At 35.9% G+C, this 25,642-nt stretch overlaps 1 protein-coding gene across 5 annotated transcripts in view; it reads right to left on the reverse strand.

The window, feature by feature from the left end:
- Nucleotides 1-9,676: 9,676 nt before the first annotated feature.
- SNTG1 (syntrophin gamma 1) overlaps nt 9,677-25,642 on the reverse strand; it is a 347,402-nt gene continuing 331,436 nt past the window's right edge. For all 5 annotated transcript variants that reach the window (XM_033001088.2, XM_033001087.2, XM_033001090.2 and 2 more), the window contains 2 exons: nt 24,240-24,350; nt 9,677-16,188 (listed from right to left, as the gene is read on the reverse strand). In XM_033001088.2, coding sequence (XP_032856979.2) covers nt 16,030-16,188; nt 24,240-24,350 — 270 coding nt within the window. In that variant the 3' untranslated portion in view covers nt 9,677-16,029. The remainder of the gene's footprint in view (nt 16,189-24,239; nt 24,351-25,642) is intronic.

A 25,642-nucleotide genomic window follows, 5' to 3' on the forward strand; every position in this document is an offset into this window, starting at 1 on the left:
CTGGGAGCTGCAGATCACTGAGTCTTACTCAAAGCTAAGGCAGATGAGTCAATAATAAAGAATGACATTACTGATTATATACATAAAATGCTATGTTGAGGAAGAGTCAAAATCTTTTGAGAAGGGAAGTGCTACCTCATTGACCTGCTTGAATACTGTGAGAATGTCACTTAGCCCACTGATAAAGGAAAGACCATGAAAATCAAATGACTGGATTTTAAAAAATACTTTGATAGTGTTTGACACCCAAGCTTATTAAAGAACCTGAGCTGTCACCGGGTTAAATAAAAGTATGTTTTCAAGATAAAGAAACAAAGTCTAAACATTAATAATTATTTTCCCAGCTGGAGAAGAGTCAGCAGTGGAATCCTCCAATGACCAGTCTTATTTAACTTTTCAGGACATGAAGAAGGAGCTATGCAATGCATCTACAAGTTTATAGATCATATTAACTTCTTGCAAGTAAACTGATGCCATACTAGTGACAAAGTACTGAAAAAGGACTCATCAAATAAATGTTTGGACTAAAAGGTAATAGCTGAACTTCAGTGGACATAAATATATGAAACAATTTATCTAGGGTAAAATAGTCTAAATTGTGGTTCTGTGAGGCTGAATTTGGAACTGGAAGTCAAGAAAGAGTCAAGGTTGAAAATTTGCTAGACAATTGTTTCCACCTGCAGCAGCAGAAACAAAAAGTACCAGAACGGAGTATGGTCAGGATGGATACTGAAAGGAAGATAGAGGGTGTAATTTTGCTATTAAATGAAATCCTGCTGTCCCAGACCATGGCATTATATACAGTCCTACCCTCTACATCTCAGGAATGACATAATAAAGTCAGATAAGATACAGAGGAGAATGCTTAAAACAATGAGGGGGATAGAACAGCCACTGTCTGAGGAGAGACTGTGACTTCAATTTGGAAAGGAGGAGGTTAGGTAGGAAATAGGACTGAGGTTTACAAAATCATGGGGAGTGGTGGACAAGGTCATTTCAGCACCAAATCCAACTGGGCTGAAACAAAGGCTTTTGATCAAACTAATATTAGGTTGGTTTAAAACATACAAAATAAGGTAATTCTTCATATAATGAGCTTCTGGAATGTAATGTCACAAGAGTTTTTGGGATCAGACAATACAGGCAAATTTAAAAGAGATCAGGTAACTTCATGGACAGCAAGTCTAAAAAGAATATTAAACAGACAAGGCATGGCTGTGTCTTCCATCATCACCAATACAGTGTTTCAGGATGGTGCAGAAGCAGGAAATATCTCTAAACATCATATCTTATTTCGCATCCTTACAGATTTCCCTTTAGGACTGGGTGTCTGACGGATAAAATTCTCACAGCCCTACTTGAGAAGGGGTAAAGGCTAAGGGAAAAGAAATCAGCAAAAATCCAGCAGTCACAAGAAACAACAAATGAATAAAAAGAAGAGAATGAAAGTAAAAAATATAGAAAAGGAAACTTCAGAGAGACTTCACACAAAGCACCCTACCAGAACCTACCACTTCTTGATAACATCCAAGGAGCCAGTGGATTAAATTAATACAAATGTTCATTAACAAAAAAGTCGACAGTTGTCAATAGATGCATTACAGTTAGGGTCTCAAAATAATAAGTTACTGATTTGTAAGGAAATCTGTTATCAAAATGTTTATTTTTAATTGTGTTCATCACAGAACTATAAAAAAGTAAAGCAAAAATAGGGGTTTTCAGTGTTTTAAAGTGAACCATCTTTTGCACATGATGGATTTTGTCACTGGGTTTAAAATAATCTAAAGAAAAGGAATATTTTAGTCTCTTGCCTCTTGAGTGATTTTCTTCATTAAAAGAGTAGAGACCTTTATCTGAAATAAGTCTGGAAAATTTCTTTTTTCTGTTGTCTCAAAGGTACTTGACTGATTAATTCTAAACATGTGAATAGGATTTAGAAGACTTTAGAGTAGGACTTCATGACACCTCACCAACTTATTAACTATAAATACATTTTTTTTTAAAGCTGTCTCTTTCCTGTGGAAATAGGTATATCTGTCCTGGGATCCCTGAGTATGAAAACTCGGTCCCTTATTAAGGACTGTCAAAACTGTTGAAAAGAGCAATGCATTAGAAAACAAACAAACAAACAAACAAACAAACAAACAAACACCCAGAAAAGGGCTAAGAGAACTTCACAGTCCAGGTAAAGTTATTTCGGAAAAAAACCTTAGCAAATGGTGTTATCACCATAAACAGCTGTACAAGAATGGTTTAAAGAAAATAACATAACTGCCAGGCCCCAGGGACTATTTGAGAGGACAATGCAAACCAGAGAGATTGCCTGAAGAGATTCTGGAAGTGTGAAGTTTGCAGCTTTTTTTTCTTGTGGAACTTGAGAGATTTATCTGGCCATTGTGGTACTGGAATGCAACAAAACACATGAAAACACACAGCTTTTGGAATAGATCATCTTACATTTTCTTTTACATCCCAGATATATTTTTCTGATCACAAGTTCACACAAAATTTAATAACTGAAACAAAGTAAGCAGTAGAAATAAGGTAAATAACAATAATTTTGTGGCTTCATTTGGTCCCAGGTTGCCACACATGGTCTCAGAATAATAATTCAGCCTTAGTAAATTACACATAAAGTTCAATACTTTGCAGGGTTGATTCAACATAAATAAATAAATAAATAAATACATACATACATACATACATCCGTAGTCCTGAGGAAAAAAACCCACATGTATTATCTTAACATATACAGAAATGATCAGAACTCATAAAAGAAAATACAGTCCCATTCACAATTCTTTTTTATCTAAAGGAAAAACATCAAGAATTGTGTTTTAGAATTTTACAGAGAGGAGCAATCATTTTTTCTGTGCTTACTAAAACACACCCTATATCTACCTCATCCCCTTTTTCAGACACTATTCAGAATATAACAGCCAGTAACTAAACCAATCTAAGCTGAATGTAACATCCTTTCACAAAGGTGAATGGAAATACTAAAAATCCAGAAGCTATCCCATAAAAACTGTTGTTTCAGAGGTGGAGGAGGGCATATATGTGAGGGCAAAATGTGCAAGAATTACAATAGCAATATAATAAGTAAAATTATTCTAATTAAAACATTACTATATAGTAAAGCACAGCATATGGAATATCTTATTCAAGTTATAGAGATAGAAATAATATTATGAAAGTTTAGTATTTAACAGGAAAGAGTTTATAAAAAGACCCTATTTCTTTTCTGCCCCTCTCATGCAGGAGTGGACTGAAAACTGCCCATGTTCCTAAAACCAAGGGTAGGCACTATTTATCATAAAGCTGGTGAATTATAAAAATGATTTTAGAATTAGGGAAAAAAAACCACAAAACTATGTAGTGGTCTAGCATCCTCTCATCTGGGGCCCTGAGAATTTAGACTAGATGCCCTCCTGAACTAGCTTATGATTGTCTCTTATCTTTTCATGGTTTTGTGAGACCAGTGTTTCCTCCCATAAAAAAAAGTGGAAAGGAAGACGAAGATGTCTCCCTCAGTGAGATTAGAGAAGATTAGATTGACACAGGCCTTTTTGTGAAGGACACAGGAACAGGACAGCCTTCCTCTGTGAAGTTGATGGTACTAGCTTGGACCAGTGGACACAACAGACTTCTCATGAGTTTGCTCATGGGCTCAACTGCAATAACCAATCAGTGGCCAAATGGCAAGGGTGCACCACCAGTTTAAACAGCCATCTATCATTTTACAATACAGCCACCACACTCTATTCAATTTTTTTAGCCAGATTTATGTATTTACTATGAGGCAGTCTGACATACTATGTATCAGAAGTTATTTTTATTTAAATAGAAACAGCTCATAACTCATACTTTAAAGCTAACTCTGAATATATACGTAAATTTAAAACATAATGTTCCTGCTCATTAAAACAAATGTTGTTTTTCACAAGCTATTAATAACTTCAGATAATTCCCCAGAGTCCTAGCTGAGGTTAATCCTTGCAAATTAGTTTTTTGTCGATTTTGTATTAATTTTCAGTTCTGTTTTTAAAAGTCCTTGAGATGGATCATACAATAGTCAAAATAAATGGACTTATAGGAGTTCATTGTTACAGAGGAAAAAAAGGTAATGTCATTGATTCATTGAGATTCACCTGATCATACTCAAAAAGAAAACAAATCAGAATTAGAAATAAAAAATAAAAAATAATTATAAAAAAAAAGAGTATTCCACCTATTTAAACCTTTAACATTCTTTATGGTGTTATTTGTGTTGCAAAGTTTCTGCTCACCTAAAGTGAGACTGGTCTTTGAAAAATGTGAGTTCTCTGGCATGAATAGAAAGAAGTATATAGAATATAGTGCTGATTTTCTCATCGGAGTTCTGTCCCAACCAAGACTGCCTGAATATAATCCAACTGCACAGGTAAAAAAAGAAAAGATTAATCATTCAGAAATAAACTGTCTGATTGCAAAGATGGAACAAGACTTGATAAATGCTGGAGATATTTTACCTCTGGAAGAGCATAAAGAAAAGGTTTCCTGTGAGCCTTTCATTCTTTCTCTTTGCCCTTTACACGGCTTTTTATTTTCTTCTATTCAGTCATGGCTGGAAGCCAAAAGATGTGGAAAGGGGAGGACTGGCATACAAATCCTCTAACCTGCCTCCTAGAAAAAAAGGTTTGCATCCAAATTTGCATCTTTACCCTGACACTCCTTGGAGCTGTCTCACTAAAAGCTATCTCTTAAAATGATGGCTCATTTCTCTCTTCTCCATAATGCAGGGGGAAAAAAGAGAAAGACTCCCAGTTTATCTTCTGGGTGATAAACTGACCTGTTCCTATACCCCATCCTCATTACTGATGATCTGAGAGCTGATCACACGACTGGAAGAACAAGGAGATCCATGATATAGTATCTTTTCACAAGATGCCTGTGAGTCACCAGTGTGATGCAGCCATGGAACTAACTCATGCAACCAGTCACAGTCTTTGCAGACAGTCGACTAATATTATGGCCATAGGGCAGGACATAAGGAAGATCATATCTGGACTGTGGTATAAGGTGAAGAAGTAGTCACAGTCAGGGAAAAACGTCAAATTGGAACAGATTTTGAGTAAGACTGCATCCCATTAGGATGGTATGGAAACAAGCCAGGGAACCTGATTAGCAAATGTCTGCACTGAGCAATGAAGAGTGGTGCAGAAAGCCCTGAGCTGCCATGGACTTTATCTGCTCTAGAAGCAGTATATCACAGTGTGGTGCTGATGAGCTGTATTTATTATCTTAAACTGCATTAAAGTGGATGAACTGCTTCTGGCCCTGAGCTGGTATTGCTGCAGCACAACAGGTAGACATATCAGCTGGACTCAGCAATAGCTCAGGAATCTCTGCACCAAATTTCACTGCACTGCATAGACATCTTCTGTATGAGCTTGGCTTGTGCACTGAGGCAAAATGAAAGCTGTCAGGGCATATGATTGCTTGCTATAAATACATCGAAGAGAGGAGGGGAAAGGGGGGACTGACACCAGGGCTGGAAAAAAACCTTTAAATTAAAGGATAATGCTGGCATAAAATCAAATAGCTATAAACTAGTTACAAATATGTTTAGGCTGGAAATTAGAAGACAGATTTGAACCATCAGAGCAGTTAGATTCCAGAAGGTTTTCCAACGAGAGGAAGAGGGCCAAGATACCTAATTACCTTTAAGATGAAGTTTAAACATTTATGAGGGGGGTTATATGACATGACTGCCTGAGGAAGCTGGATAAGATTCAGTGACTCAGGATGTTCTTCCTAAATTTATTTTCCTCCGAAGGTCACTCAGGTCCCCTAATCCCCTCAGACAGCTCAGATCTCTCTTACGTTACACCAGCACTGGGGCCCCCAACCTCACTGTCAGGGAAAAGCCCCATGCATACTTCTGTGAAACTGCTCCCAGACATGTGAACCACTCAGATATGAGTTCCCCTAACCTTTGAGTTTCCATGTTAACCATAGTCTGAGCTCCTGTTTCTTGTGAAATGATAGAAAGCCTTAGCGTCATGTTTCTTTCAAATAATTGTCTTCTGGTGTGAACAGAACGTAAATTGTTCGTGATGTTGCCCTGATCTGAGCCTTTGCTGCACTTGGTGGTATTGCAGTGCAAAGACCACACCCAATCACCCCACTATCACTCTTCCTTGCTTCAAGGAGTTTAACCTTTCTGAGACCCTTTGTCTTCCCTCACTAGCCTCTTGAAACAAAATAGGAAAAAAAAAAAAAAAACAAAACAAACAAATGAACAACAAAAAAACAACACAAAGACATCTAGCTAAAAGGATTTTGCATCTGTTCAAAAGAGAAAGGTGAGAGTTTGGCTCTGGCTGCATAAGTTTATCTCTTGTTTTTTCACTGAACCTCATGGTACTTGATGGACCTTTTTTTTTCATTTTTTAAAACCCCAGTTTCTAGAGATATCTTCACATGACAATCTCAGCATCTAGTAAATATCTTTCTAGTCGTCCACGCTGCAGCAAAACAGTTCAGGTTGCACCTTAGGTAGCCCAGAAATATAGAAAGCAGGTAAAACACTATTTTCTTCTATGCTCACAATTATGAAAGGCTAAATCAGGGAGTGAGGGGTGGCAGTGCTGCCACATACACTCTTCCAGTTACTACTGGTTTTATGCTGTGTCTTTTAGGGAAAGGAATAAATCTCTGTTTATGGCCTCTTGAGTTTTAAACCATCTCCAGACTGGTGATACATAACTTTTACCATAGTCACTTGGGCCAACAATGTTTCCTTCTCACCATACCAGTGACACAAGAGTAGATGCTCTGAAGCTCATTGACTTTCTCTGAAATCAGATTTTTTTCCCCCATCCTTCTTCTAGTAATGAGCTAAATTTATCTTTTGATTTCTAGTATGTTACTGAAGGACAGTGAAACATAATTCCTTCTTCTTGGTCTCAGCACCTTAGACTCTTTCTCATATCAGAGGTGCTCAAGAGTTCGTTCAGTGCTTTATGAAACTGGGCTCTTAGTGTAGCCTCCTTAATTTCTTATTCTGATCCCCCTGGACAGCAGGATCTGACCTACATCTATCAGTTTTGCGGTTGTATCTTGGCTGGTCTCCAGACTGTGTCTGTACAAGGACAAAATGACCATGGTGCAGACCTCCTTGGATGAGTACTGAACCTCCAAGGGAGGCTCTACAGGGTCATGGCTACAGGTCAGCACGCTGGTGAGTCTCCACTTTGGGAGCAGAAGTGGCAGAAGCCCATCTCTGCTGAGGATGTGACCCATGCCTAGACAGTCCCTGGAAAACATTGAAACTTCCCTAGAGAAGATGAAGTGATTATCACTTACAGATCAGTGCCTAAAGTGTCTAATACTGCAGTTGCTCTACTGCCATAAATGCATTCACCAAGTGAATGCAAAAAACACAGAAGAAAGGAACTGTCCCTAACACGCTGATAACTTTTGTGTAAATGTGCTATAATATGTTTGAAGAGAGAATAGAGACTGGATTCCTCTGTGCTCAGCCATTTAAGATTTTCATTGCATCTTAGTCTCTTTGCTGAACTTAATAATAGATCTACCTAAAGGAATAGCTTTGGAGGTTTGAGATGGTAAAAGTGCCATGGACAACACCCAATTTTGCACATGTTGGGTTCCTGAAAAGTCAAACCAGCAGAGGAAGGTGACATTGCTTCCAGGGAAAGGAGCAGAGGGAGAGGGATTTCTGCTGGGGAACTGGAAGGGGGCTGGTTCTTTCTCCCAGTAACAATAAGACCAAATCCAACCAGAAGAACATCCAGATCTATGATTTGCCTTCTGATCCAATCCTTTTTCTTCCCGTGACCAACTTAATCTTAACTACCCCAGCATTTTTAGACTGATAAAATTTTGTGCACAGCATTAAGGAGTCCTGAGCCAGGCCTGTCAGCAAGAACCTGTGCCATATGTGGCAAAGAAGGACAGGACTAGGAAGAAATTCTGTTCACAGTTGCAAGAAGAGTGTGCATGCAAAGTACATAAAATATATAGCTGACAAACCCCAATACTTAGTGTATGGTAAATCCCTCTCTTCACTTTTCTGAACAACTTCATAGTGATATTAACTAGAGCACTCCAGAGAATATATTTTTCCTGATAAGGAAATTAAGGGATATAGTTTTCAATTTGTAAAGGGAATTGTGCTTTCAAGAATACTTTAAAAAATGCTACTACTTCATAGGCAAATGTAAAAATAGCTACGGTCAAAATACTGAAACACTACAGAACTGTGCAACTTATTGATTATTGTGCTAAATTTCATTGACCAAATGCACAGGTAAATAGATCACAACTCATTTTAAATGGTGCAAGAATAAATTGCTGTAGGGCTTGAAGAACAAGTATGTTAGCTGTGGAACATAAGTACCATGAATTTAAAGAAGCACATTCAAGGTCTGTATCTTCAGAAACTCTGATTACAGGAATTTTCATTTGAGGTCAAAATCTTTGGGGAAGATGTAAAAGCTGCTAGATTAAAAATAATAATCCTGAAGAAAATAGGTATTTCCAGAATAAACAAACCTTTCAGTTTTATGTGAGTTCATGCACCCAATAGAAAATGTTCATATTTAAAGCACAAATTGAAATGTTAGCTATAATGGGATTTCTGTACCTTTGGAATATACTTGCTTCCAAGATTTTCCTAACTTTGTAATATTCTATGATTCTCTTCACCTTTCTTTTTTAAAAGATCTATCTCCTCTCTTTTTTTTTTTTTTTTTTTTTTTTTTGTTCTGGCCTATCACTAAAATGTGGTACAAAACCAAACCTGAGACACAGGAAGGTAACTGAAGTGATGTGACAGAGATGCATGTTTGCTAACCCACATCACCTGAATCACATCTGGCCATGAAGACTGAGGATTTTTTCATCACAAAGTGTTCTTCACACTTGTAATTACAACAACCTTCATATTATTTTTTCCCTTCTTTTCAAGATGCTGAAAGGGCTGGGGCCAACAAGGGAGATTTCCTTGGGTACAGGTCTGAGGAAGGCAACCCCAGCCTGAGGTCTGGGCAAGCCCTGATGACTGCTTGTGGAGGGAGTGGGGGGAAAGGCGCCAGCAGCACTGTCACAAGGGAGCACAAGAAAGGCATCAAAAATGGGCCTGCAAGGGATTCACTGCAGACTCTCACCCTAATTTGTTGAAAAGGTACAAAGGTGCCTAAGTAGAAGCAAGGACTCTGCTTCTCCCAGCATCTCTTCCCTCAGTCAGGGAAAAAGACAACCAAAATTTGAACTCATCAAAGTCGTTTTTGTTCTAGTAGTTGCAGCACCATTTGAAAGTTTTTTGCTTGCAAAAATGTACCAAAAAATACTTTCAAGTACTGCAATATCAGGCCCAAGTTCATTCCAACCAACACTGAACAACTGAATGTCAATGGTAAAATAATCTGATGGCTGTGTGGTAAAATAATCTGGTTGTAGGAGAGCTTCATAGCCAGAGGAGAGGCGGAACTTTATGACCCCAGCTTCTTCAAGTATTTTCCTGATCTCTCAGACTTCACTGTCAACAATATAAAACTCATACACTGTATGACTGAATGCAAACTATTAGTTAAAAAAGTGTTTATTTTGTATTTTTTTCTGTTATGTTCCATTACAAAAAGAAGCAAAACAAAACATAACAAAAACAAAACAGAAGATAGCATTTTATTAGTGATACATTAATGAGCTTAAACCACTAGGTGACTTATGTTTATCACAAATACATATTACAAACAACCACAAAACCATAACTAAAAATGAAATAAATAATTTTAATAGTGTTTCTTCAATTTTTAATATTTATAAAATATATAGCACTTTCTATTACATTTTTTCAGTCATTTTATCCATAACAAATTAAAACTTATGACATATATTGCAAATATGCTAAAGGGATAAGAATAATTAAAAAATCAAAGTTCCTGGAAGTATGAAATAGTAAATTGGTTGATGTTTATCAATTTATTATTGTATACCCAGATTGTGCATATCCTGCAAAAATAGCCATTTCTTCAACTAATATACATATTTTTCTTTATAGTATTATAAGATGAAGTTTTTAAATGTAAAGCTTCATAGATTTATACTTCTGTTCTATAGATGTACCTAAGATGTAACTTTCATTAATATATACTGAGTATTTTCCATTAGTATATACTAATATATACACACACACACACACACACACACACATACACACACTATGCATTATATATTAGTATATACTGAATAATAAAATAATTTCTATAATATATAGTTGGGATTCTTGTGGAGAAAGTTGTTGAAAGTGGAAGTCTTGTACACCATAGTGAAAGCTGACTAGGTTACGTAAATGAGAGCATTAAATTTGATGTTGTTCAATGTGTTTTATAGATTATGTAATGTACTGTAATAATATACAGAATCCAAACCAAAATTTCTTTTTATTCCAGTGTTCCTATACTTTCCTCTATGGTTCCAACAGAATATGAACCACTACCTCTGCTAAACTTCCTTAAAATGGAACCAACCAAGTAGAAGTGTGTTAACGTTACAGACCTTATTCCAGGAAAATACTGAAATTGCACTTAAGAACCCTCCAAGTCAGGAAAGCACTTAAGTCCATATATGACTTTATTTGCTTTAACCTGAATGTTAATCACACCCTCAAGCAATATTAGTGGTACACGGATGCCCTTGGCATAATCCTTAATGATGTCCTCTGCCTAAGAGGTTTAGAGGCTCTGTCATGTAGCTGAGAGTACAGTTTTACCATCTGTCTGAGCAAAGGAGGTGAAGGGACAGGGGAGTGTGCCTGGGGACCTCAGAGCAAATATTCAGGTGTGTATTTGTGGTAGGTGGGGAGAAACACGCAGCAGGGAGAGGGCTGACCAGCGTGGGGTGACCTGATTGCAGTCAGCAGTGTCCCAGTGTGGTGAGGGGAAAAGGTGATGCAGAATAACCTGCCCTGGGCACCCATCAGCCTTCAAGCACCCAGCAGCGCAGCGTCCCCCTTCAAGCACTAAGCTCTGGTGGGCTATACTTTGAAGTTCAGCTTCCTAGGGTCCTTCAAGCACCCACAGTGCATGAGCAGCAGCCGCTGCAGAGGCAGAAACGGCTGGCACCAGGACCTGGCAGCCTTGCTGTTAGCATCTCAGGGTTTTTTCTCCTCTGGGCTCATTTATGTTAGGCCAAGGGATCTGAAAGCCCATCGGGGCCTGAAACCCGTATAGGTGTGATTCTCGCTTAGTTTCATCCTAAAACCCCAGTTCATGTGCTTACAGACTGCCCTGCGTTATGAACAGCACAGTGAGCGGCAGCAGGCGGGAGCTCGGCTTCAGAAGCATGTTCCTGATGAAAAGAAAACACTAACGTAGAAGCACCTCTAGCTCCCCATAGACACACACACACGTGCACCTCCAGAGATCCTGAGCTATGTTCCTGCCTTGTATTTCCATTTTGAAAGCCCCAAGCCCTCCCTTAGGCATCTAAGATAGCAACTTAAACTTCAGGAGCTTGGGTGAGAGTTGCATGTCACTCATCGTGCAGAACTGGTAAGAGGTGTGAGTCCAAAATACAGACTCATAACTGCCTGAGGTTGAACGTTTTAAAACCAGCTTAAACTTTGCCACTACACTTTTTCAGAGACCAGACCCTGCAAGGAAACAGAAAGTGCGATACAAGGATTAGTGTTTAATATAAATAAAATTATATTTTCCAAAAGGTTCCTTGCGATTGCCATACCAGAATGAAAACTGGTCTTTCTTTTTGACATAGGAAATACCCAAGGGTACTTAGACAATATGTAGCAAAGCTGCTCAATTTCTAAGGGCAACAACTCTACATTCACATGATCTTCAGCATTTTTAATATTTTGTTTGATGTAAGAAACATCTTAAGCATTGAATAAACCAAATCACATTTAAAGTAATAGGCTGTGGTACTGACAAATACCTACTCATGTTTAACTGTCCATTTTGAAGTGTTCTGATAAAGTCTACGTGTACAAAATAAATAAATAAATATATTTTTGTGAAATCAAGGACTAATTTGGAAAATTATATTTTTTGTGATTCTCATCTCAAAGCTTATTGATACTGTATATTATTGGTTTGCATTCTTACGAATCCTAGTTTGAATAGACAAAACTTCAAATCGCTGGTTTTTAAAAAATAACCCACTTACAACTAGTTTGTCTCCACAAACTTCTTCCTGCACTTAATTAACAAAGTAAAATGGCCAACATTTAAAAATACAGTGCTTTTTATTTCAAAGGTGCCTTCATGTTACTGGAATGCAAAGCTCTTTTGAAAATCTGGAACTGTATTTTTAAACAGATATAGGAAATGAAACATATTCATTCACCGATTAAATCCATAATAATGTGTATTCAATTTGATAACACTTTCATAATAAAATTAAGCTAACACCTAGCATATGGTTAGTTCTGTGAAGGTCAGACCATCTAAAATTTCCATCAGAAAACAAAGCAAATTAAACCAAATATAGTTATACTTAAGAGTACATATTTTTGGTATACTATATAACATCACTTCAGTAGGCACAGTACCATAAAGAATTTTTTTTTTAATTAAACTTATTTAAGAATATAATGACATAAAGAGAACGGATCATATTGTACAGTATGGGTTGGTTGGTTTGCTCTTTTCTGTTAGAATATTTGCCTTCACTTGCATACAGGTTTTTAGCAAAAGCTGATAGCTCATTATAATTGTGTCTCCTCATTGTCACTGGGCTGGTTTGGCTTACAAAATACTTGTACTCATTATATGTCACGTGTGAAATGAGAGGCTGCAACATAAAGCCTGGGTTTTGACATGTGTGTATGAAATTCAGTATGCTTTAAATGGAAATCTCCAGTAGGTATTTAAATGAAAAATATAGCCATTTAATATGCTTGTAAATTACATTTTGCTATTTTGGTATTAGTTATAACACAGAGCTTGAAATTTTCTCTCTTTGTTTCAAGACTGAATTTCCAACCAACCTCCTCTAAACGGTCAAGCCTGGACGCAGAGTCACCTTGGAATGTTCTGTGAGGTCAGTGCCCAAACCCCAGTAGCACTTACAAACCAACGCTGACCTGCAGCCAAGGCTGTGGCACTTTATATTCTCACAACATCACTTTTATCTGCTTGAAAATAAAAGTATTGATTAAGCCCCCCCCCAGTTTAGCTCTTTGAAACACAGGGGTTTAGAAAAAAAAAGAAACAAAAAAATCAGGCTAATGTTTGTCTCTTGAATGCTGTGTATTTAATGCCCAGTTACAAAAGTCTCATTGATGAATACAGCAGTTCTACAAACAGAATACCTGACAGAGATCTTTAGGATACCCTGGTGGAGTCCCCAAAGTTCATGTCATTAGCTCAGTTCTGCACAAGGAGCATTTTTTTTGGGGGGGGGAAGGAGTGCCTGAGTGGGGGCGGGGAGGAAGGGGGGCAGGCCTTAATCTACAGCAATTTCCAGTGACATACTTTCTGCTGGTTTTGGGTAAACGTTATGTTCATTTAAGAACATTAAACAACAACACCCCCCCCCCTTAAACAGCTCTCAGTTTCAGTGTGCAACTGCGTACCTAACATGAACAGTTGAAGGGAAAACATTCAACTGGCAGCTGATTAGTTTTCTGCTATTACCAGCAGAGGTGTTAGCGCGGGCCAGCCCTGGGCTAGCTGAATGCCACCGCAGCGCACTCAAAGGAAGGAGACGATTGGCAAGCACGGAGGAGGAGAACTGTCACAAACAGATATCGGGCTTCTGTTTTCAGAGTTGTCAGTGCTCTGTCAAAAATTGTGTTTCCAGTACATGCTTTCTTGGCAAAGACAGTTCCTGAGTCACCGTCATTACACCCCTTAGACTGTTGTAGTTTAGATTCAAAATATCTGGGGTTTGTACTATCTCAGGAACAAAACTCAAGATCCCATGGACAGCCACGGTAGTTTTATGTGTCTTCAGAGACCAGGATGTGATCCCCGTATTTAGGGACAATTCGTACAAACACACGATGATGACTGTGAAAATGTTGGATTTTGATGACACCTAAAGCGTTTTATAGTTGGATTATGGCATCATTCCATTGTAGTTAGCTCGGAAAATAAATGTGTAACCTTTGGAGGTGTACTAATAAGTGAGCATGTACTGAAAGTCATTTGAAAGTGATAAAAGGGTCCCCAGAAAATATATTTTCAGATTATTTGGAACTAGTAATGAGTGAGATCAGCTATACTTCAAGGCAAGGATACTCTCACACACATAAATCCAAATACTTCCAATTCAAAGCAGACAAACAGAACCGTGATTTGTCCCTACAGTTCATTCATCTTCTGTTCCTGCCTTGCATTTTGAATTGTTCCCATTTTGAAAAAGCTTCCCTCTGGCTTCACTTTTGAAGTTTTAATTATCTTAATATGTAGAAGGGGATGTGACAACTAGTCTTTCTGCTAAACAAGGCAGATGGTCTCCATAACCCTTATGTGCTATGTGTTTTTATAACAAGTCTAAGTGTGGGGGGAAAAAAAAAATAAAAAAGGATGTATTTATTTCAATATAATAAATAGAAACCCCACAAAGAACTATTTAAAATGTTATGCACAAACTGTAGCTGCACCTCCTAAACTTCCTTTTTAGGCTCTCTTATCCTGTCTGGCAAAAAAAAACCCCTCGCTATTTCTGTTGTTTCAGGTATATCCAACACATGATCCCATCATTTTTCAGGCTTCACTGATGTGTGTAATAGCAAAAAATTAAATTATTTTGCAAAATTATATTTAAATACATTTGTTAATTTTAAATTTACAACTCCCTCGGATTTCATCATTAAATGATACTCTGGAACTAATATGTGGTCCAGAGTGATGAAATATTCTTAGCATACAAAGAAATTTTGCATTTTGTCATCTATTCTTTACAGGTTGTTTAATTTACTCCTGTCTTTTAGTAACAATATAAAAAAAAAAATTATTAAGAATTCAAAGGGTGGACTCATTTGTCAAGCATAATGTAGAGTGTCTATTTGTTGAGAGCCTGAATGGAACAGACTTCCCACTTATGATGTGAAATCAAGGTTAAACATGGAAACAATGTATTAGGTGGATTGTTTCTGAAACAAATTCAACAACTGAGTCTTGTGAACAAAGACTATTAGATTTACAGAATTTAATTCCTGACCAAAAAATGGGAGGAAGTAAATAGCAAACAGGATATTTTACGCATTTGCACTTAATTTGTTATTTAAATTCATATCGCATTGTTTTTACTTGAAGAAGAGGGACTTACTCATGGAAAGGTATTTTGCTTTTTGTAGCTTGGTTTTGTTTTTTGTTGTTGTTGTTTTTTGTTTTTTTGTTTTTTTTTTTTTTTTTTAATGTATCAGTCCAATATGGCTATTAGACTAAAAGAACAAAATAGAAAAAGTAGCATGACGCCATGTATGGACACAAGTATGGATTTACAACAGTGCTTAAAGTGCTTTCTTATTTGAGGAGATACTTACACAAATGCCTTTTCATGCTTATCTCCTTGTCACCATGTAATATATGCTTGTTGCTTGCTCTTATGTCATTTATAATATAATGATAGGGTGTTAAGTTCATACTCAGAGTTTAGTATATTGTCATAAAAAAAACATCTGAAAACAGGAAAATGACATTTCTATTTGTGTATTATTACAGCAATTTGAAAATTTTATTAAATATCAAAGTGCTTGATTTCATCATTTTTTCCTTTGCTTCCAGTGTTGCTTAAAGCACTATGTAAGTACAAATAGATCATACTAAAAGCATATCCATCTTATTCTGGGGTTTCGACTAAGATTATTTACCGATGTCTTGCAGAACAGAGATGAATTTATGATCCCACGTGACCATTTATCTGCTGATGCTGCAAGATGTCTTGCCTCCAGGATTGGTTTCCATGTACATGGTTCACCAAAGGTCTACATCTTATGAATATTTATACATCGTTATGTCCTGTTGTTAAGTGGCAGTGCTTTAATGCGAGATGTCAAGTAGTATACTTCAATTTGCCAGAACCAGAAGTTGTGGGAGCAGCAGAAGCTGTGGCTTGACTGCCTACATACAAAGGGTCCAAACAAGCCACTTTGGCTGCAAAGAATGAGTGAATACAGTGAAGGACTGCAAACAGGTTGGAAAACTCCAGCTCCTGGAAGTGAAAACAAAAAGATTAAACATGAAACAAAAGAATGCCTCACAAACAGATACCCAGGAATGAACCGTTGTTCAAATAGCAATTTAAAAGTTTGATATAAGTCTGCTAATGTGCCTGACAATTCTCCATTATAGGGACTTAAACACTGAGTTATCCCCATTCAGTACACAACTGATTTCTGAATTAAGTGCCTCCATAAAAATATGAGATCCTACTCGCTAATGGGGAAGAAAAGTGACACTATATTTTGGGGGTTATTGTGGTTTTTTTTGTTTTTTTGTTTTTTTTTTTTTTTGTTTGTTTTGTTTTGTTTTTTTTTGTTTTTTTTTTTTTTTTTTTTTCCCCTCAGGTTAATGCAAATCTGCCACTTCTGAAGGTTAATTTAGATAGAAATTTAGTGACTGCATCATAACAGTCTACACATCTCTGAACTATTATTATTGTATAACCAATGTGCCCACAAAGATCAATCATGTTGTGTTCCACATATGTTACATTTATTCATCATGTCACCTCACTTTGGTAGATATTATCTTACCTATGTTAATTTTTTAACCAAATGAAAAAGACAAAAAACAAAACAAAACAAAACAAAACAACCCCAAAAAAGAAGAAACATTTCCAAAGAGTGCTATTATCCCACAGTGATATTCTGGATTTGTTTTCACTGAGAAGGTTACTGTTATTGGACAGAAAAAGCTACTGACTCCATGTTTTAAACTTCTTAGCAATATTAGACAAAGTCCTTCTTTTTCTATTTTAATTTAGATTTCTTTATAGTTCCTAAGCTTGTGATTACACTAGCTGGGAGTCGTTTAGACACTACTAGAGAGAAAATAAATAAAAGATACATTTTTTTATGTATATAAATTTTCTGGTTTGCATCTAACTGACTTTATCTGATCAATCCTTCTTAGCTTATCTTCAGTATGTGTTTTTGGAGTTGGAATTTAATCAATAAATATCTGTTGTAAGTGTATGTAGAGCTGCCATCTTTCTGCTTTGATTCACTGCCTATACAAATTTCTTCACTATTATACGAAGCCAGTAATAGATACCTGTGGTATATCCTGTTTGTCTTTCTGTTCAGCACTGGTATTTGCAGGCTATGTAGTGCCAAGGGGTTCGCTATTTTTGTTCAGAAGAATATTGATAATGTTGTAAATTCAACAAAAATTGCTAAATCTCTCAAAATTACATTAACTTGCAATTTTCTGCCTCTTGAGATTTCCTGGGTGATATTGCTTCATATCATTCATGGGAACATTCACAAATCCCTCCTGTGTGAGGAGGAACAACTGCCTGAAAGCAGACAGCTGCATGTGCAGTGTCCAGTGATGTTCTGAATGGGTGGAGCTCTGCTCAGCTCTCTTGCAACCAGAGCAGATGTCCTTCAGACATGCTCAGAAATGAATTTATAATGCCCATGAGCTTCTTCAAACTCCCCTAACTACCAATTCTCCATAAAGAAGATAATGTTTATGCCAGGTTTCACAAACCTGACATCTGTGTCCATTAAAAAAAATCTGTTTAGAGACATTTTCATTTTTAAACCGTGGGAGAAGGGCAATTCTATCACTATGCCAAAGGAGTTTTTTCCTCCCTCAAATTTCAAAATAAGAAAAGTTATCATAGATAGGAAAAAAATGGAAATTCAAAAATAAGGAAACAAGGAATTATGGAAGCTATTTCAGAATAAGAACTAGCAGTCATTCAAATTAGGTTATTTTTCGGTTAACTCTTTTTTATTATTTATTTCTATTATTTATCCTTCTGGTGCTACAAAAGTAAAACTGAAGCTTAAGATGAGACAATAAATACTTAGTGGAACAGTGAAATATTTGTAATATTATTTCAGTGTGTTATCTGGAGAAAGATTACATTTTCCCCTATGTCTCAACAGGATAAGCCTATTAAAACAAATATTACAGTTTGAGAATTGTTCAAGTCAATTAGGTAACCCTACTAGCTGGAAGTTCTTACTATCATAATTATGGCTACTGGGCACTCAATTTTCACAGTGCATTATTACAATTACTACCAACAATTATTGTAAGTGTTTCTGTAGCCTTTCACAAAGATGGAAAGAGAAAACTGAAGGAGAGTGCACCCAGATGGAAAAAACCCAACTCTTATTGCATTATATTAATAATACAACTACACAAAAAATGCATCTACAAAATCAACCAATTGTAAGCTTGTAAGTATACATTACATGGTTAGAAAAAATTTTTTCTTTCACCCAAAATAAACTGCTGATATGAGAAGATATTTGTTTTTTCATCAAATGTGGTGTTACACGGTCTCTCTATGTTAGCACAGTATCTGGTGTAAAATAGATATTAAACAGATAATCGATGTGCAAGACATGGGGAAACTAAAAACTGAATCACACAAACCTACACAGGTCAGAAATCTGAACTCAGAATGCAGTCACCGCAATTGAGCTATCACTGTGTAAAAATCCTAAGGATGTATACTTAAAAGCCATTTAAAAATTATATTCTAAACTTGAAGAGCCCTGTGATACTCATAAAAACTCTCAAGGCTAAGAACAAGGATTAATTTAAATTTATGCTTTGGAGAATATACTTGAAATGAGCAGAAATGTCATCCTGGAAAGTGGTGCGAGCGTCCATCAAAACACCATGCAACACTTGAAAGTGAGCAGTTTGTTCACATTACAACAGCAGTAACTCAGGCTATTTGTCTTATTCTAATTAGATTTCTATACAGGATAATTTCAAGTACAAATTAATTGACATTAATTACTGTTAAGGTAGCATTAATGAATTAATAAGTATTAATGCTAAGTCCTTGAAGTTGCACTACTTCCTTTGTTGATACCGCATTTCCACCCTCTTCTGCTCTCCATATTCAGCTAGGCAAAGACAATCGAGTGGATCTTCATCTTGATGTGCTGATTTTTTATGCACTTCACTTTTGTAACACTCAGTTTAGGGGTTCAGCTAGTCTGTGAACAAAAGCTAACTGATACAGCACAGCTGTGTGACCTTGCTCGAGTTTTTCTGACAAAACTGTTGAGCTGTGAAAAAGCCCTGCAAGTTGAGAGAGGTGAAAGCACAGACTGAAGTGTAGTTTTTGAGTAATACATATGTTTTACAAGACACAGAAACTCTCAGCTCACAGAAATTACTGATCGGTGCATTTACTTACAAAATTCAAATGGAAATTGCATGTAATGAAAAAAACAGCACGGATGCTGATTTTTATATACATTACATATTCCTATGTTTGGGAGCATATATACGTGTATATATAGAAAAAGGATCTCTCACAGATTTAAGATATTTTTTTGTGAGAAGAATATAAAGCAGTTTCTATTGCAGTGGTTCAATATTTAGCCAGGTAAAATTGAAGAGCACAGCACTCTTCTACACACAGTTTATTACAGTTCTGAGATTGTGTTAGCCTCTGGAAGCTGCTGTGATAGTGGAGAGATGCTAACGGATCATTAAACTATAGCTAAACGAATAGGTAAATAGATAGGAAGTTGCCGAAGTGATTCCCTTTGTGTCTTATAGACGAGGAGAAAGCTTTGCCCTTCTGTGCTCGTTTTGTTTCAGCCCAACCCCAACAGGTCAGTAAGAATGAGGGAGAGGGACACGTAGGCTCCACGTTCTGCCAAGCCGACAGCTCTATTTTCTAGCTCTCAGTCAGAAAAATTCTCTCTGACTGTGCAAACTTGTGCAATATCTCCTGCTGAGTGACAGCTGGGAAATAACCTACAGATTGGAATGTCTAAGGGGTATCAGTGATTAATGTTGCCCCTAAGTGGTTTTCTTCTCAGAAACCACTTAGACCTTGCATTAGAAACCTTCAATGTTAGGCATTTGCATCCAGGCACCCTGCCATGGACCCACTGGTGTGACCTATGGTAATTACTGTTCAGATGTTTTAGATTGGAATTGCTTAAATCTATGAGGAAACACTTATTTTATACTACACTATATATCTTTATAGTAACATGATATTACTTAAAGAGAAGCCAAACAAAAGTATCAGTACAAAGTGTCTACAAAAAAAAAAAAAAAAAGAAAAAAAAAAGGAGTATTTTAACAATATCTGAGAGAATAATGGAAATGTTTAAGTATCTTGAATTATTTTCAAGCTGAAAAGAAGTATACCTGGTTAAACTGTAACTAAATCCCTAGCACATGTTGTGTGTCTCAAAGCATGCCATTTTGAATTTTGTTAAGTCAGGCATGACGCACACTGTAAAAAAATTTGACAGCATTATAAAAATATTAGTTATTCAGTGTCAGTGAAGGATTTTCTATCACTTCGGAATATAAACTCTGGCGGCAAGTGTGTTTCTCAAAAAAAAGCTGACTGATGAATGGATGTAGTCTTGCATTTTTTTTCAAAAAGTGTTTTTCCTCGATTCTTCTAACACTAACAGTGATATCTCTGTATATTCCACCAGAATACAGAGGAGATGCTGGACAATTATGAAGACAATAATGGCTAAAATTTAAAATGTCGCTGCATAATTATTGTTTTCCAAGCAATGTCCATCTACAAGTCTGAATATATTTCTAGAATAATAAATTTATCTAAATTTTGGATCAAAAATCAATAGCTAAGCATTCTGACACTCTGAATGCTCTAGGTAATGACGAAGTATTCTCAAGCTAAAGAATTATCGCACAAATACAATATGTCATAATCACACACATCCGAGATATCATGAGATACACAAAATACGTGACATTGTAAATGAAGGAAGACAGGAAGCATTTGGATTTTGATAACTCATATTTTCACAGGAAGGGATTATAGAGCCATAGAATATTTAGGCTGGAAAAGCTCTTTAAGATCATTGAGTCCAACCATAAAACTAACACTGCCAAGTCCACCACTAAACCACATTTCTAAGCACCACCTCTATGTCTTTTAAATACCTCCAGGGATGGGGGCTCAACCACTTCCCTGGGCAGCCTGTTCCAAAGCTTGATAACTCTTTCAGTGAAGAAAGTTTACCTAATATCCAATCTAAACCGCCCCTGATTCAACTTGAGGTTGTGTCCTCCTGTCCTAGTGTTTGTTACATGGGAAAAGAGACCAACACCCACCTGGCTACAACCTCCTTTCAGGTAGTTGTAGGGAGCAATAAGGTCTCCTGAGCCTCCTCCTCTCCAAACTAAACCACCCCCGTTCCCTCTGCTGCTCCTCATATAAGGCTTGTGCTCTAGACCCTTCACCAGCTTCATTGCTCTGCTTTGGACACGCTCCAGTGCCTCAATGTCTTTCGTGTAGTGAGGGGCCCAAAATTGAAGACAGTATCTGAGGTGTGGCCTCACCAGTGTCAAGTACAGCAGGACATTCTCTTCCCTAGTCCTGCTGGCCACACTATTTCTGAGCCAGGATGCCACTGGCCTTCTTGGCCACTTGGGCACACTTCTGTCTCATAGTCAGCCAGTTGTCAACCATGATGAAAGCACTATTATTTTAAAAAAAGTTAAACACTAACAAAAAACTTGTTATGGCCAGACCACCTCAAGTTTTCAGGGAGTAACTGAATTATAGTGCATTAAATGCATTAACATGTTCTGTCAGTGCCACAGCTGAAACTTGGAGATGGAGGAAAACAGACCTTAGAGAAAATGAAAGCAGGAGTCTCAGATCAGGCATGCATACACCATAGCAGGTTCTGCATAGAGTGTGTTAGTGTTAACAATTAAAAGGGGAAAAAAGCACTCTCAGCTCTAGTTACTGTCTTAAACTGCATCAAAAATACCTGCCATGCACTGCTTTCACATTACGGCTTGGGAATGCAGAAGTGAAGAGCCCTAATATGTTTGGGCAATGGCCCCTCAGATTTTTGGTTTTGTTCTTAGCTGTGAGTTCTCATTTCACTATGTTCTGATTAATCCCTGTGTAATGTAAGTGGCAAAAAATTATCTTTACGTAAAGAAAATGTTATGCTGTGTTTCCCCTTATAACAGTGGGTCTCCAGGCCATCTGAAGTGCAGATCTGCATTTAACATTTGTTTTATAAACACACTGATCTATATTTCTTAGACTAAGTGACATACTTCATATGTAAACAAATTGGGATAGAAGTGCTCACTAAAAATGCTGTAGCACCTTCCAGTGAAAACATAAGATGACATTTTTTGAACATAATATAATTGGCATACTCTGATCATCAAGAAAATTAATTAAAATCAACAAATTTTTATTTCCAAATTGATCAGTGTAAAAGTTTAAATTTACAATAAAGAGAAGCAACCAGTGAACATGTCAGCATATTAATCATGCTAGCAAGCGTGTATAATATTCTGTCTTCATAAGGTAGAAGGTAGAATTTCTACCTTCATAATAAGTAGAAAGGTGAAATTTCCTAGAAATAAAGCTCTATTCAGTTTGAGTGGGAATAACAATAGGTACGAAAAAAGTACGAGATTATCACTAAGGCTTATAGATATATAATTTGTGTGCCTGTTTTAATTTTAAATGTGAAAACATTTTGATGAATAATATTTTTATTCTTCAAAATGTAGATTTCATTTTTTTTTTAATTTAATTTAGTATTAAAAATATATTCTAGTTTTACTGAGAAAAAAAAAAAAAAAAAGAAGTACTGTTCCATTCTTGGATTTCTACAGAATTTGTTTACCATTAAAATCCATTTGTTAGAATAATGGCAGTAGCAGACAGATATTTAGAAAAACAATGCTGAGTTTCATCCTTCAGCTGGACTCAGTAACATGATAAAAGTTTACAATTATTTGCTTAACAGAAAATCATCCTCACGACATTAGGTTCTGTTTTCTTATTAGAGATTAAAAGAAATTTTGTACTATTAAAAAAGTTTCTGAAGGAAATCAAAAGTAAGAAAATATTTGTCCTTGAGAGGAAGCAGAACATGAAGGTATTGAAAGCCACGGTCCGTGACATTTCATTGCTATTGATTTAATGGGAACATTTACATACCTTTATTGTATTGAGTACAACATTCAAAATCAAGTAAATAGCTGTTAGGTGGAAAATAATTAACACCAAACATAAAGACATATGCAGGAAGGAAAAAATAACTGCCTAATGTAGTTATTTGCATTTAAACTCATGACTGTCCCTGATATAATGCCTTTTTTCTTTACATACTTTATTATACTGTGTATATTTAGCCCTTTCAGACAACAATTTACTTAGTCATTTCCTTTTTGCTCATGGAACTGTATAGTTATCACATGCATTCAGCAATTTTCTCTCTGACACAATCAGAAAAATGGTACAGCAAATGCTTAAAAAGCAAGGCTTAGAAATGGCCAAGAAAACAGCCTTTAGATTTACACAAAAATTGGGATTTTAGTCAAAAAGACCTTTGATTTAGACTTTAAGGCAGTTCCAGTTATCAAAGATCCTGGGAAAACACTTCTCTTCACACACATTGGGACAGTAAATGCCCTATTCTCAAAAAATATAAAGAAAAATAAGCATAAGTTTCTCTGCGTTACTGTTTCATAAATTAACTTTTGAATCATACAGCACAACTGAAAATACAACTGATTTTGAATTAGACACAGACAGAAGACTTCAGTCTTGTAAGGGATTATGTGTTTTATCCACACTTTTTTGCTCTGAGAAATAAAAACGTATTGTAGACATTTGCTGGGTTTTGTCCCCAGGGTGACTTAAGGATATATTTTGCACCATTTCATCATGATATGAGAATAGGGTGAAAAAGAGGGCATTCATACTCTCAGCCAACTTTATCTAAATGATAAAGATGAGAGTTGCCAAATGTGTATAAAACTATATATAGTGAGCCTTGGTTTTTATTATTTTTTAATGTAATTACACCTTTCAAAAGACTTTAAACTAGCAAAAATCCAAGCAATTGATTCAGCTTATTTTCCCTGGAATTTGTTCCGTTTTCTTTGGATTCTTTGACTTTGTGCATTAATCTGATATTTCCAAGTAATTTAATTGAATTTACGCCTCTATTCTCCTAGCTGCTTTGGTAACTGCTTTTAATATACACTGCCTTTATAGAACAAAAAATGCATAGTTTTTACCTTTGCTTCAATTTGTTTAGTATCTTGGTTTTGGAACAAAAATTTGATTTTGCTCTTCCCATCATCTGAAGAACCTTTGAGCTGGGAAAACTTGTACCTCCACAGTACAGCCTAGAGGGAAAAAAAAAGAATTATAAAAAACCATGCACAAGCAAGTCAGTGTAGTTATCATTGCAAATAGTATTAGAAATAGCTGATCTCCTTCCAAGGGAATTTTTAACTCCTCTATAGTATATAATTAAATCAATTTATTGTTATGTGGTCTGAAGTCCCTTTGATCATATGGGTGTATTATACTTTGGCAGTGTCTGATTCAAATAAATGAGATGACATTTGTGAAATTTAGTCTGAAATACCTTTACCTATATTTAGTCCTGACTATACACACACACACACATAAAAAAAAAAAAAAAAAAAAAAAAAAAAAGAAAAGAAAAGAAAAGAAAAGAAAAGAAAAGAAAAGAAAAGAAAAGAAAAAGAAAAGAAAAGAAAAGAAAAGAAAAGAAAAGAAAAGAAAAGAAAAGAAAAGAAAAGAAAAGAAAAGAAAAGAAAAGAAAAGAAAAGAAAAGAAAAGAAAAGAAAAGAAAAGAAAAGAAAAGAAAAGAAAAGAAAAGAAAAGAAAAGAAAAGAAAAGAAAAGAAAAGAAAAGAAAAGAAAGAAAAGAAAAGAAGAAAAGAAAAGAAAAGAAAAGAAAAGAAAAGAAAAGAAAAGAAAAGAAAAGAAAAGAAAAGAAAAGAAAAGAAAAGAAAAGAAAAGAAAAGAAAAGAAAAGAAAAGAAAAGAAAAGAAAAGAAAAGAAAAGAAAAGAAAAGAAAAGAAAAGAAAAGAAAAGAAAAGGAGACAAGTTAGTGAATTCATTGTCATGTCAAAAAATGATTTTTTTCCACTGACAATCGATGGATTCCCTACTCCATCTGAGGTGATAACATGTCAAAGAAGTCCTCTCTTTTTTTCCACATTAAAAAATCTAGTTGTATTAACATAAAGGTCATACCAAATTAAAAACAAATATTTATTATTAGATGATAAAATAACAAAAGGAAACTCTGTAATGAGAATGTACTTTATTTATGAGAGCTCTAATCAGGAATTTCAGCAGATCATTAATTCTAAGCATATAAGTGGCCTTTCAAGTAATTATATTATGAATTACATTGTGTCTTGTTGAAAAAAGAAAAAACAAATTGCTCTACAGAATAAACATGCAATTAATAAAATTTACAGCTGGCTAGAAAAGTATCTTCCTTGTTTATATATATCTAATGTGGATTTAAGTAAAAAAAAAGACATTTCAAACTACTTTGCTTAAAAGTGTAGAAAAGCAATTTTTTATTGTCAGTCTTTTCAGCATCATTTAAAGATATTCCCTCCACCCTTCCCATATTTTGAAGTACTAACATTATT

The sequence above is a fragment of the Tyto alba genome, unplaced genomic scaffold, assembly GCF_018691265.1.
Source record: "Tyto alba isolate M040663 unplaced genomic scaffold, T.alba_DEE_v4.0 Super-Scaffold_27, whole genome shotgun sequence".
Taxonomy (NCBI): domain Eukaryota; kingdom Metazoa; phylum Chordata; class Aves; order Strigiformes; family Tytonidae; genus Tyto; species Tyto alba.